The 13315-nt window shown below is 40.5% G+C and overlaps 1 protein-coding gene across 3 annotated transcripts in view; it reads left to right on the top strand.

Moving 5' to 3' along the window:
- LOC131511518 (zinc finger protein 660) overlaps window positions 1-12616 on the top strand; it is a 31582-nt gene extending 18966 nt beyond the window's left edge. Inside the window, exons 2-5 of one of the 3 annotated variants that reach the window (XM_058729175.1) lie at window positions 957-1060; window positions 2471-2561; window positions 4123-4619; window positions 7451-12616. In XM_058729175.1, coding sequence (XP_058585158.1) covers window positions 7629-8624 — 996 coding nt within the window. In that variant the 5' untranslated portion in view covers window positions 957-1060; window positions 2471-2561; window positions 4123-4619; window positions 7451-7628 and the 3' untranslated portion in view covers window positions 8625-12616. The remainder of the gene's footprint in view (window positions 1-956; window positions 1061-2470; window positions 2562-4122; window positions 4620-7450) is intronic. The other 2 variants (XM_058729177.1, XM_058729172.1) reach the window with 2 other exon arrangements.
- Window positions 12617-13315: the final 699 nt, after the last annotated feature.

The raw sequence follows: 13315 nt of genomic DNA, 5'->3' as shown, positions 1-13315 counted from the left end.
CTCTTCCTCCCCGCGTTCGGTGCTGCCCCTTTGTCCGGGGTCTCCTTTCTCACTCCGCGTAGCTGCTCGCTCTGACCGAGCTGATAGTGGTGACAGAACTTTGTCATCCCCGCCCCTAGTCAGCAGGCTGCCCTGGTCACAGCAGTCGAGATCCCAGCCAGGCTCAAAGGACTCCACCACCCGTCTTCAACACCGGTTTGAATCGGAACACCGGTCCGTTCCCCGCTGTGTTCCCAGGAAGGAAAGGAACTCAGGAGGACAGGGTTTTCCCGAAGGTTGCTCGCTCATTCATTCATTCATTCATTCATTCAACAAATCCTCATTGAGTACCTACCACTAGATGCTAGGTCCTGTGGTTACAGTTGTGTACAAAACAGAGGTATTTTCTGGTAGGGAAGAGATGGAATAAGCTTGAAGGGTTAGAAGCAGAGTCTGGGAATCTGGAGAGGTTGAAAACAAAACGAATTGTGAGGGCCAGTAACTCTCAGAAATAGGTAATTGTTAAAAAAACAAGAAACAAGAAAACATTCTCCTCTTATCCTCCCTTTAAGGGCTTAGTTTTCTCTTTAAAGATATTTGACTCAGCAAGGTTCCCTTCTCATCCCTCTGCTGCAGACGTCTGCTGGAAAAAGTTGGATTGCAGTTGGAATTTATTTTGCGGTTAGAGAAGAATATGGGAATTTTTAGATATCAAACAGAACAAGTGAAAAGGAGCAACTGTAGTTCGATAGAATGAGGATTACCTTCAGACACAGATTTGTCTCTCACCTGCTGCACAACCTTTGTCAAGTCACTCAACCTCTGGGAGCTTCATTTCCTCATCTTCAGAGTGGGAATTATCACCCTTACTGCTCACAGTTCTTTGGGAAAGGAAGGTGCCCAGTATGTGACACTGCCCTGAGTGTCCACTGGGAGTTGAGCTCTCCGAGAACTCAATCATTTCTGTCTGTTTACAGTGATTCAGCATCCCATTAGGAACTTCCACACCAAACTCAAGGAAGAGATCAGGCAAGATTTGTGCTGGGCAGATCTTTGGAGTGAGGCTGTCTGTGCTGGGCAGGTGAGACCTATGCTGTGAAATTTGTTATCTGGGGACAGGAATCCTACATGCTAGAGAAAGGGGACCACAGCTGAAAGGGAGCATTTCTGGATGGCTATTTACTGAGGAGGAAAGAAGCAGAGAAGTGGGAGTGGGGCCTCTGAACCTTGAGGAATAGAGTTTGGGGATGGGAGGAAAGGTAATATAGTTGAACTCAAATTTGGGTGTCAGGAGACTTGGACTTGAGCCGCAGCTTTCCTCTAAGTTTCCGTCTCCCCATCACGACATTTTAATATAGGACACCAGGAGGTCTGGACGATCTGTTCTAGCTCTGACATTCTGAGAATCTCTGATTAGGTCAGTTTCTCAGGGAACTGGGGCCCCTGGATGGCCCCATTGCGACAGCATTGCTGAGATTGCAAATATACTGTCACGGTGTTCAGACAAGTATGAAGGACTAAAGGGATGAACAAGTGGAGGTCAGATGCGATTCTCACCGTCCCTACACCCAGATTGAATTAAAATCTTAAATTTGTTTAACATTTCAAATCATACAACATTTACTTAGTCCTCTTTGTGCTAGGAACTTTGTGGGATCCACATATGAATACCATGGGCCTTGCTCTTTGGGGCTTAGAGCTGAGTGTGTACTTGTGAGGCAGAGTGACACAGGCATATACCCAATTAATTCTAGTATAAAGCAACTCTAGTTTATATTACAGATTTGTTAAGGTGTTTCCTCGAAGTACAGAGATTTCTATATGGTAAAATCTATCCAGTTTGGCCATGACGTCAGGCTTTGTTTTATGTTTAAGGCACAGGCCTTTTTCTTCCTGAGGTCAAGTAGTTCCTCTGATATTTTCTCCCAGTTCTTTTATTTTTTTTCCTTTCAGTTAAAAAAAAAAATTGTTTTATTTATTTTTGAGAGAGAGAGAGAGTGTGGGAGGGGCAGGGCAGAGGAGGACAGAGGATCTGAAGCAGGCTCTGTGCTGACAGCAGTGAGCCTAATGCGGGGCTCAAACTCACAAACCATGAGATCATGACCTGAGCTGAAGTTGGACGCTCAACTGACTGAGCCCCCAGGTGCTCCTTCCTTTCGATTTTTTTGAAATTTATTTATTTACTTATTTATTTATTTGAGAGAGAGGGTACAAGTGAGTGAGAGGCAGAAAGAGAGAGGGAGAAAGAGCTAGACAGAGAGACCCATGAAGGGCAGAGAGAGAGATGGGTGGGGGGGAAGCAGGGCTCACCTGAAGTGGGGCTTGAGCTCACTGGATGTGGGACTTGAATTCATGAACCGTGACACCATGACCTGAGCTGAAGTCAGATGCTTAACTGACTGAGCCACCCAGGCACCCTCATTTTTATCTTTCATTCATCTGTCTGTCTGGAATATTCAGGTGTTCCCTCTTATTCCTCACCCCATTGCAGCCAATCAGTAACCAAGGGCCATGTGACCACTGCTCAGAGTGACCTGAACAGGCAGGTGATGTGGTGAATTAAGGGAATACAACATCCCAAGGTAAAACCTCTTTCTCTTTCTCTTTCTGCTCTTTGTGAATTTCTCACAGCCTGAACTGAATGGTGGTCCTGAGATCAGAACACCCACCCATCCGTCTCAGGGATTTGTGGGTCAGAAATCTGGGGGGCCTCATTGGTTCTCATCCGTTTACCAGTTGTCTGAGAGTGTGCTTTTATGCACAGTTGCTTGGGTATCTCTAGTGTCCTGCTGGCTCTGTGGTCTCATCTATCCCTGCTCCTACTTCTCCAGCCAAGAGTTCACTTTCCCTCCTAGTTTTCTGAGGGAATTTTCCATCCAGTCAGGCAGAGGACAGATAGTTAGGTTTCCATTTGACCAGTTTCTCCTCGGATTGGCCCTCCCTGATCTGATAAGTCTTGCTTCCTTCTCCGGTCCCCCAGAACTGCCCTGGGTTTCCTTATGCACATCCTTGTGCATTTCTCTTTCTCCCTTCCTACTCTTCTAACCCAAATCTCCATCTCAGTGAGCTTATACTTTCTCATGACTTCCTCTGTCACCTCTTATTCTTAAATTTGCATTCCTGACATATTCCTCCTCTTCTTATCTGAAGTGTTTTCCCACATCTTCATCTTTCTCAGTGACACTACCATTATAGATATTTAGACCTGGATCTGATAGCCTTGAATTCTCTCTTTTAGTCATCCTCTGTATCTAGTCTGATAAAAGTGTATGCTTTCCTGGAAACAGCTGGACTTCATTGTTCTCTATCCTGTATTTATCCTGGACTGGGGTCTGACTATCTCATTCATTTGTTCATTCATTCAACAAACATTTATTGGGCACCAATAAATAGAAAGTGGCAGACTCTCTAATGGTCACCCATACTGCATTCCTAAAGTTGTCTCTCAACTCATTTCCCTTCCTCCATTCCTTTTTTTCACCTCTAACCCATCCAGGCTAATCTTCCTAAAGCATTTTTTGTTTTTTTTTAAGATTTTTATTTGAAGTGTAGTTGACATACAATATTATACCCTAAAGCATTCTATTCCCAATTTCACTTTTATGTAGGATGATAGAAAACTTACTGTTCAAACTTGGTATACTTTTGTTAGTTAAGGGGGCTGCCATTAATGATGCTGGAATAGCAAGTATAAACCAGCACTGTTCTGGGACAACCAGGATATATGAGCACCCTACTCCTAGGTAGCGTCTCTTGGATTATTTCTTTTTGTATCCCTCAAATGCGACTCATAGGATACCCAGCTGCCTCTCTCCAGTTTCCTACTTCATGATGCTGAGAGAAATATTAATGTGCTGGGATGTGGAGGGAAGTATGGGGACGAGGGACAATGAATGATAATGCTTGAAAAACTGTATTCTTGACAAGTGAGAGTGAGAGAGAACAGCAAGGTAGAAAAAGAATATAGAATCGGGAAAGAAAATGAGAATGGTTGGTACTCGTTTCAAATTAAATATCAAATATATAATATATATTAAATTATATCCATATATACCCCATAATTTCAGCGTTCAGGCTCATATGACTTCAGGCAATGTAATTTTTTCATTCCTTTATTTGTTCGTGAAAAAAATTTTTTTTTAGTGCCTACTATATGCCTGGAACTGTGCTAGATGCTGGGAAGGCAAAGGTGAACAAAATGGACAGAATTCCCGCCATCGTGAAGCTATGTGATAGTGTAATCTCCCACTTATTTCTAAGTACACTGGCCCTGTGCAAGTCATTTCCCATTTCCTTCTGAGGAAACAGTTCCTTCCTCTTCTGGGGCTCAGCCAAAGGTTTGCCTTTTTAAGGCACCTTTCTCCGAGCATTCCTGGCCCCAATAATCACTCCCTTCCCTAGCCCCCTTCACCTCCTAATTGGGTACTTCATAAATTTTAATTTGGTCTCTTAGTTTTTTGCCATTTATTCTATTGTAAGCTCCTTAAAGGTAGGTGTGATACTTTATGCTTATATTAGTGTGCCCAAGCTGCCGTAACAAAATTCCATAGACTGGGTAATTTAAACAACAGACATTCCTTTTCTCACAGTTCTGGAGCCTGGAAGCCTAAGATTAAGGTGATCACCTGATTCAGTTTCTGGTAAGGACTTAGGACTCTCTTTCTGGCTTATAGATGGCCACCTTCTTACTGTGTGCTCATATGGCTGTCCTCAGTTTGTTGGGGGGAGGGGAGGCAGGAGTGGAAACAAAAGTGAGCTCTCTCTCATGTCTTATTGAAAGGACACACTAATCCTGTCAGATCAAGGTTCCACTCTTATGATCTCATTTAACCCTAATTACCTCCTTAGAGGTCACATCTTCTAATACAGTCATATTGGGGATTAGCCATGTAAATACCTGGCTATTAACATTTTCCATGGATACCTCTTTCTTGAAAGCCACAACAAGATCTTTTCCATAGCAGCCTTGAACAATAGAATAGTTATGTCACTAGCTAACTGGGAAGCTTCAGATCAGTCATGCCTAGAAATGAGACATACTGGCTTCAAGGCATTGTCTCGTTCTGAATCTCTAAAATCCTTTGTTCTAGTAGTTATGGGAATCCATTCCTCTAAAGTCATTTCCCAACTTTTCCTAAGTAATACTTATAAAAAGATACTTATTAAAAATACAAGTTAGCAGAACACAGTTTGCTTAGCAAGATTAGAGCCCTCAATAGCAGTAAATATATAAACTTACCCACTTCTTCATCCATCCATTCATTCATACTACCGAGAGTGTGTATTTTCTACCTTTAGTTTGTATTTTTCTCCTTTTATGCAATAATGCTTTTAAAAATTTTCCCTGTTAGATCCAAAACAGAGATTTGTACAAAGTAGAATGCTCAGTAATTACTACTTTAAAGCATGTATGAAGAAAAGTTTCAGAGAAGATTACAAATGAAAAAACAACTCAAAAAGAACCATCAACTTTCTCAGAGAGAATTTTGGAAGTGGCTTCACTTACTGTCTGACTCTGCTTTGCAGGCCTCTAGCTTCTTACTGATTTTCTTCCTGTTTGATTAGGAGGGGTAGCGGCAGCTGGATGTGAATGTGCTTCAGGATCCTGACAAGAGTCCGCCCCCTTATATCATCGGCACAAGTTCGTATGTATGTGTCCCTGTATGGCATCAGTGGCACCTATGTTCCTGAGATATGAACTCTAACCTCAGTTGGAGGTTCTCATCCTTCCTCGCTGGTCTTGAGCACTCACCATTGGACATGCTTCTCCTTCAGAGAGTGTGACTCAGTTTATCACAAAGCTATGAGACAATGGAAACTGGTCAAACTTTTATGAAAGGCAAAGGCAGTACTGCAAAACAATTTCATTTCTTCTGACTCAATAACTCACTTGTAGAGCTTTTATCCTAGGAATATATTTCAGAAGGAAGAAAACTTTGTCTAAGTGATCATGATAGGGGCTCCTGGGTGGCTCAGTCGGTTAAGGGTCCGACTCTTGGTTTCTGCTCAGGTCGTGATCTTACGATTTGTGGGATTGAGCCCCAAGTTGGGCTTTGTGCTGACAGCGTGGGACCTGCTTCAGATTCTCTCTCTCCCTTACTCTCTGCCCCTTCCCCATGCTTTCTTGCTTTCTTTTTCTCTCTCAAAAATAAATTAATAGACTTAAAAAAAAGTGATCATGATAGCATTATTGACAGTGGTTAAACCTCAGGGAGCAACAGAAATGTCTGACACTAGCAAAATTGTAGGTAAATGATAATGAATTCAGTTGGCAGTGTATTATATAGTCATAAAATGATCTTATGATTAAATAGCAATGTGGAAGATTACGTATGAAAACTTTGAGGAGTAGGATACAAAATTATATCTACCATGTATTTGTGATTATATGACTATAAATATGGACAAGTCTGGAAAGGAACATAGTAAAAGGAACATTAATTATGTGTTCTTATCATGCAGTCATCTTTCTGTTTTCTTTTTATGACCCAATCTTCTCCATATTTGAGATATGCAAGGATTACCTGTATGTCCCAAGTTTCATGTTAAATTCTTTGGGAAGTTCCTGCTCATTCCTGACATGGGTTTCATGTATTGGCCCCTTTTGGTTGTGCCGTCTCCTACTTTTCACCCTTTTGCCACTATTAGATACTTTACCATTGTATCATGCAAGGTCTTATCAGAGTTTCCCGTGCCATATTTTAGCTAATCCTGTTCCCCCCCTCAGCCTCTGAGTTTCACACTGTAGATTTAGTGATAGCTTGTCAGAGTGGTAGCTTGATGAGAAGCGGAATGAGCACATGTGGCTAGATTCAGCTACAGAGCAATCCCTACAAAGTAGGCTATGGTGTGACTAGGCTCCAGTAGGCTCTGGTATTAGAAGAACTGTGTTACCCCTTATTAAGACAGGTCTTAAGAACAGAGATGTGTATAGGGGCCTCATACCTGGACTTAGACCAAAACATGAAATCTTAGTCATACCCCAAGACAATCTCAGTTGCTGATCATTGAAACAATTCTTGAGCATCTGTTTTGTGCCAGCCACTATATCATTGGTATTAGGGGAATCGGTCAGCAAGAACTAAAAGCCAAACTATTTTGAAGAGCTGGTAAACTAAGGATCTTTCAGTTCATTTTGTCTAGGGACCAGATGAGGAGTTAGTTAGATGACTCCAATTCTGGGAGTAGAGTATAAGATAGGAGGAAACCAGGGTGGATTTTATATTACTCATTGCTGATCCTGATCCTGGACCTGTTGGGTTCCTGTCCTGTCTTCCCTTAAGCCTTTACCTCGGCCTCTGGGTCTACCCTTATTTTTCTCATCTTATTTGTAATCAGTTCTCTCTGACTTTGAACACTTCCTCTTCCTTGTAAGGCCCTGTGATCTACCACATCTTGTTATCTTTGGATAATTCTCCTTCCTCTAGTGTAGAGAATGGGTGATATGTGCAATTTCTCTTTCTCCTGTCAGATGGTGAAACTGGGACTGAGGAGGTGTTGATTCCAAAGTATCATTCCTGAAAAGTCAGAATCTCACAGTTTGAAGAGAACTCCACAGAGGTGTTGCCAGGGAAGTCAAAATTTAGAAAGCTCCTCTGAAAGGAAAGAGAAGACTCAAGAGGTCAATGTGATGCTTCAGGCAAGAGAAAATGAGGAGAAAGACCAGAAACTTCAGACATAAGACAGTTAAAGACAATAAAACACTTACAGAAGTGAGTGAGCAAGAATCTGAAAAAGATGGTAGTCAGTGCTTGGATACTGCAACAAACATGAAAATCCATGCTGGAAAGAGACAGTATGTATGTACTGAGTGTGGGAAAGCCTTTAGTCAGAGTGCAAACCTTACAGTACATGAGAGAATCCACACAGGGGAGAAACCCTATAAGTGTAAAGAGTGTGGAAAAGCCTTCAGTCATAGCTCCAACCTTGTGGTTCATCGGAGAATCCACACTGGACTGAAGCCCTACACATGCAGTGAATGTGGGAAATCTTTCAGTGGTAAGTCACACCTCATTCGGCACCAGGGAATCCATAGTGGGGAGAAAACTTATGAATGTAAGGAGTGTGGGAAAGCCTTTAGTCGGAGTTCAGGTCTTATTTCACATCACAGAGTTCATACTGGGGAGAAGCCCTACACTTGTATCGAGTGTGGGAAAGCCTTTAGCCGTAGTTCAAACCTTACTCAACACCAGAGAATGCACAAAGGAAAAAAAGTTTACAAGTGTAAGGAGTGTGGGAAAATATGTGTCTCTAATACAAAGATTATGGACCATCAAAGAATTCACACAGGGGAGAAGCCTTACGAATGTGATGAATGTGGAAAAGCTTTCATTTTAAGGAAGACCCTTACTGAACATCAGAGACTTCACCGTAGAGAGAAACCTTACAAGTGTAATGAATGTGGGAAAGCTTTTACTTCTAATCGAAACCTTATTGATCATCAGAGAGTTCACACTGGGGAGAAACCCTATGAATGTAATGAATGTGGAAAAACCTTCAGACAGACTTCTCAAGTTATTCTACATTTGAGAACCCACACTAAGGAGAAACCCTATAAATGTTGTGAATGTGGGAAAGCCTACCGTTATAGCTCACAGCTTATTCAACACCAGAGAAAACATAACGAGGAGAAGGAAACCTCATAAATGACATGTATTGTGGATAGTAGGCCTAACTGCTACTTTTTGGAAAAACAGGCTTTCATTATTATCAACCTTAATTCAATTTCTGAGACTCCATACAGGGGAAGTTACCAGAAGTAGACAAAGATTAACAAAGGGATATTCATGCCAGCATCATATATAACTGAAGGAAGAGAACTAGATTTTCAATAACACTGGGTTTAAATGAATAATGGTCTATCCACATGATGGTTTTGCAGCCATTATAAACATTTTTAAAGAATATTTAATGCCATGGGGGAAATTATTTGTATAAAATGGAAGATAAAGAAAAAACAAGTTTGATCCAAATTAAAAAAAAAAAAAAATTACGTATGGGAGAAAAATGAGAATGAAATAATACCAAACCAAAATGTTAACAGTGATTACCATTGGGTGATAGAATTATAGGCGAATTCTATTTTCTTCCATATACTTTTCTATGCTTCTTAAAGACTTTTGTACAATGAGAATGTACTACTTTTATATTCAGGAAAGTACAGTATTTTTTTAATTGCAATGAGTATACATGCTCATTTTCACTCAGCAGTGTTAGGAAGGTGTGTAGAACATAGACCCTAAACTCATGGGATTCCACCTTAATATTGGCACTTAGTAGCAGTGGAACCATGAGGAGGTCGTTTCCTTTTAGAAACTATTTCCTGTTTATTAAGTCATAAACACTAGATATTGATCTTTTGCAGTTTTAGAATAAGCTGACTTTACAGGCTGTCAACATGGTGTATAATCCACTTAATCACTGTTAGGTTAAAAGAACAGCAAAAATTCACTATATTCTCTCCCACAGTTGTTGAAGGATCTGCAGATAATAGAGGCTTCATTTTTTCAACATATGTCTACAAAACCAGAAAAAAATGTCCTCTTATGAAACTGAAATTGCAAATTGCAGGTTCCTAACCTGTAAAGATGCAGTCAGCATAACCTAAAACTAGGGAAAGACACTGCCTTCTCACGTTATGTACAATTTAGTAGTTAAAAGCACGGACTTTGGGATCAGAGACATGTTCTGATCCCAGATTTGCCACATACTAGCTTGTCAATTTTGGACAAGTCATTTAACTGCTCTGAGCCTTCAACTTATCTGTAAAAAGGGAATAACTACCTATCTCACAGAGTTGTGGTGATTTAATGAGATAATGCACGTATTGTGTGACAAGGCTAGCACATAGTAAATGAAAATAGCTTAAGTATGGGACATTGGAGCAGTGTTTCTAAACACGTAGAGTGATTCAGGAAAACCCTTACGTAAGGTAGCATTTAGGACATTTTCGGGTGTAATGAACACAGTATCAAGTACTAGTAGCGAAAACCTTAAGAACATTGATTGTTTACTTATGGGGAAGGCTAGAGGTAAGCAGTTCCAAGTTTGGTTTGGCAACTGAGCAATTCACTAAACTTAAGTCTTAACTCCATAATTTTCAGCACATTGGCTTTCATTTTTGGAGCCTCCTGGTAGTAAGATGTTGGCTATAGCTACAAGCTCTTCTCTTCACACAACTGTGTTTCAAAGTCAGGAAGTGAGGAAAGGAACTGAGGTTTTCTGATCTGTTTGCTTTCTTCCTTTTATCACCGAGAAAAACCTTTCTCAAAAGAAGGGCGGGATGCTATGCAGTCAGTACTACAGGCGCTTGCTAGCTTCCTCTGCCTTTCTTTATGTCTGGTCCTTTGAGAAGGCCTTAATCCATTTTCAACCAATATATAAACCTTTAAGTCCTTAGCTCAAAATCCATCTGGGAATACTTAGAATCTGCTCATTCTTAAATGTGGTCCTCCTCTTTCTTTGTATGCAGTGAATCCCTAAGCCTAATGCCACTTGTCTTATGCACATAGTGAAGTATTGTTATCCCATAACATTTGTGCAAGAAAATTGAGCCTCAGTGAGGTTAGGTGACTGCTAGTTAGTGATTGGAATGAGGATTTGAACTCAGATCTGAGTGTTAAGTCCACGCTTTCTTCATTATACCAAAGTACCTCTGCCTGCCATGGTGGTTCTGTACATGAGTGGGAGGCCAGTTGGGATTCTCCTGAGTGAAAGGTAATTGTATCTGGATAGTTATTTGACCATGGTTTCATGAGGAAGATGCTATCTATCTCCTCTGAGTTTGATTTATGGTTTATCTCTGCACCTTGTAATTTAGTTTAATGATTATATATTTCTGCCTTTCTCTTACTGGAGAAAAAGAAGCGAAGGTTGTGAAGGGTATAGTTGTGTGAAAATGGATTGTTTGGTTTTGTCCTATTTTGATAGGATAGTGACTTATGTGCAATTATGTGATGTAATTGTCCCTCTTGGCGCAGTTATTCAAAGCAAGGTTTGGAGGCTCTGGAATGGATTTGCTGCATTCCAGGGATAGAACTGTTGTATCACCATTGGGTAGGCACTTCCCTGAGAGTCTGGGCGGACACAAGAGTAGAGTAACTTACATGGAGCAGTGAGTTACACTACTATAGCAGTAAGGGTCCTTCCATCATTTGTCCCTTGTCACATGTCCTTTTAATATTAAAGAAGGTGTTTGTAATTAGTATACTTTGCCTTTTGTCACGTCAGCCATCCTCACCTGCTGATTACCTATGTGGAAACTCCCCATGACTAATGTCTATTGGCTGTCGAAACTAAGAAAACAGGCAGTTGCCTTCTTGTGTGCCTGTCAGAGGTTATTTTTTGAGCACTAATTATTACTGAGCAGAGTTGTTGATGCTTTTTATATGTTACTGAGCAGGTAACCTCTGACCAAAACATTTTCCTATTACTGTGTCATAGTGCCTGAGATTCTTTCGTCCTATAAGCTTTCTTTTTCATCTTAAAAGACTTTTGTGATCTTCAAGAGGAAATGCCTTCTGGAAGGATACTGTGTCATCTCAAACCCAGCAATCTGAATACAGATCTTCACATTTCTTGTCCCAGGCAAGCTACAAGAATAGACCCTCACCCATTTTCTAGGCTGATACTTGTCTTAGGCTGCAGGAGTACATGTTGATAAGCGGTCCCCATACCCTTTCAGATAAATATTCTGCAATATAATCTGAACTGATAATCCACCTTCCTCCAGGGACTTTTTCAAGACTGTCAGCTGTTGATTTCAGTCAGAGTTTAATTACGAAGTTCTTACCACACTTTCAGGCCTTTTCATGATACACTCTAGATTCAGAGTCTGTGTTTTTTCCAGCTTCCGGTACTAATGGAAACCTAGTTGTTGCTTAATAGCAGTGCTTCCTCTGCAGCCCCTCAATTGTTAGTTTTTGTCTCCCTCAATCCATTTACCTGCCTTTACTGCATTTCTTCTCTATTCTCCATAAAAAAAACCCCAGCTGTTTTGAAATATACATCATTAGACTACTGTGTATTACCCATCCCTGTTTTTATTATCTACTGGCTTCCTGTGCACTCACACTTACTCATGTGTTTAGTATCCAGAATATTCCTGAGGAATATGAAGAGGTGATATTTTTGGCCACAGACATCCCAGTTGCGTAGAATTGCTCTTGTGTGGAATTGAAATATATGTATCTCCTTTTAGTTGAGGAAGTATGGAAATAAAGTTTCATTTTATATAGCCTTGGTTAAAGGGAAATGTGAAAGATAAAGAATTCTGCATACAGAGGAGAGAATCTCCCTAGGCTTAGAGATATTTTTTATTGATGGTGTATACTATATCAGGGCTTACTTGGAACAGAGAAGAAAATCAAAACCCAAAACGGCTTTAAATAACTGAACAATTCTGTTGCATTTAAATCTCATAACACCAAATTTCATGTTTGCTCTATATTCTCAGTGATAAACTTCCTTTTTTAAAAAATTTTTCCACTTAATATAAACAATTCCATTTAATATAAATAAAATAGTATGCTCATATTATTAGATTGTTTTTAGAAACTAGACTGTCTTTAATCACCTCTGATGTTAGAAAACTTTTTGCAGGACATACTTATAATTCCTCCAATAAATCTGTTGTTATTTGCTTGTTTTAAATATCACTGATTTTTTTTTTTCGTGTTGTTTCCTTTGTTCAGAGTGGGAAGAAAACAGTTCAGTTTGCTTTTCTAAGCATCTGTTTTTGGAATGAAGTGATTTGACTTGTGTCTGATTTAAACACAACATGAATGGGGCGCCTGGGTGGCGCAGTCGGTTAAGCGTCCGACTTCAGCCAGGTCACGATCTCGCGGTCCGTGAGTTTGAGCCCCGCGTCAGGCTCTGGGCTGATGGCTCGGAGCCTGGAGCCTGTTTCCGATTCTGTGTCTCCCTCTCTCTGCACCTCCCCTGTTCATGCTCTGTCTCTCTCTGTCCCAAAAATAAATAAAAAACGTTGAAAAAAAATTAAAAAAAAAAAAAAAACACAACATGAAGCTTATTATTTTCATACTCATATTACAGAAATGAGAGCTCTCTAGCCAATATAAAGTGTCCTTTCTCTGGCCTCATCTGTGTTTCAAATCTGTACTATTATGTAGACCTCACATGGGTGTATAAAACCAGCTATGTTCCTTGAAGTCCATTTCTGCTCCAGAAAATAGGCTCATGAGGGGGTAAAAAGGTGATGGCAGACTCCTTTCTGGACAACACAGATGCAGGACCTGACTAGTTCCAGTCCTACTGACCGTGTAAATGCACATGGCACAATTTGACCACAGGGATTGTGGACATGCAAAAGGTGTAA

The sequence above is a fragment of the Neofelis nebulosa genome, chromosome 5, assembly GCF_028018385.1.
Source record: "Neofelis nebulosa isolate mNeoNeb1 chromosome 5, mNeoNeb1.pri, whole genome shotgun sequence".
Taxonomy (NCBI): domain Eukaryota; kingdom Metazoa; phylum Chordata; class Mammalia; order Carnivora; family Felidae; genus Neofelis; species Neofelis nebulosa.
This window is presented reverse-complemented; position numbering and strand designations above follow the sequence as displayed.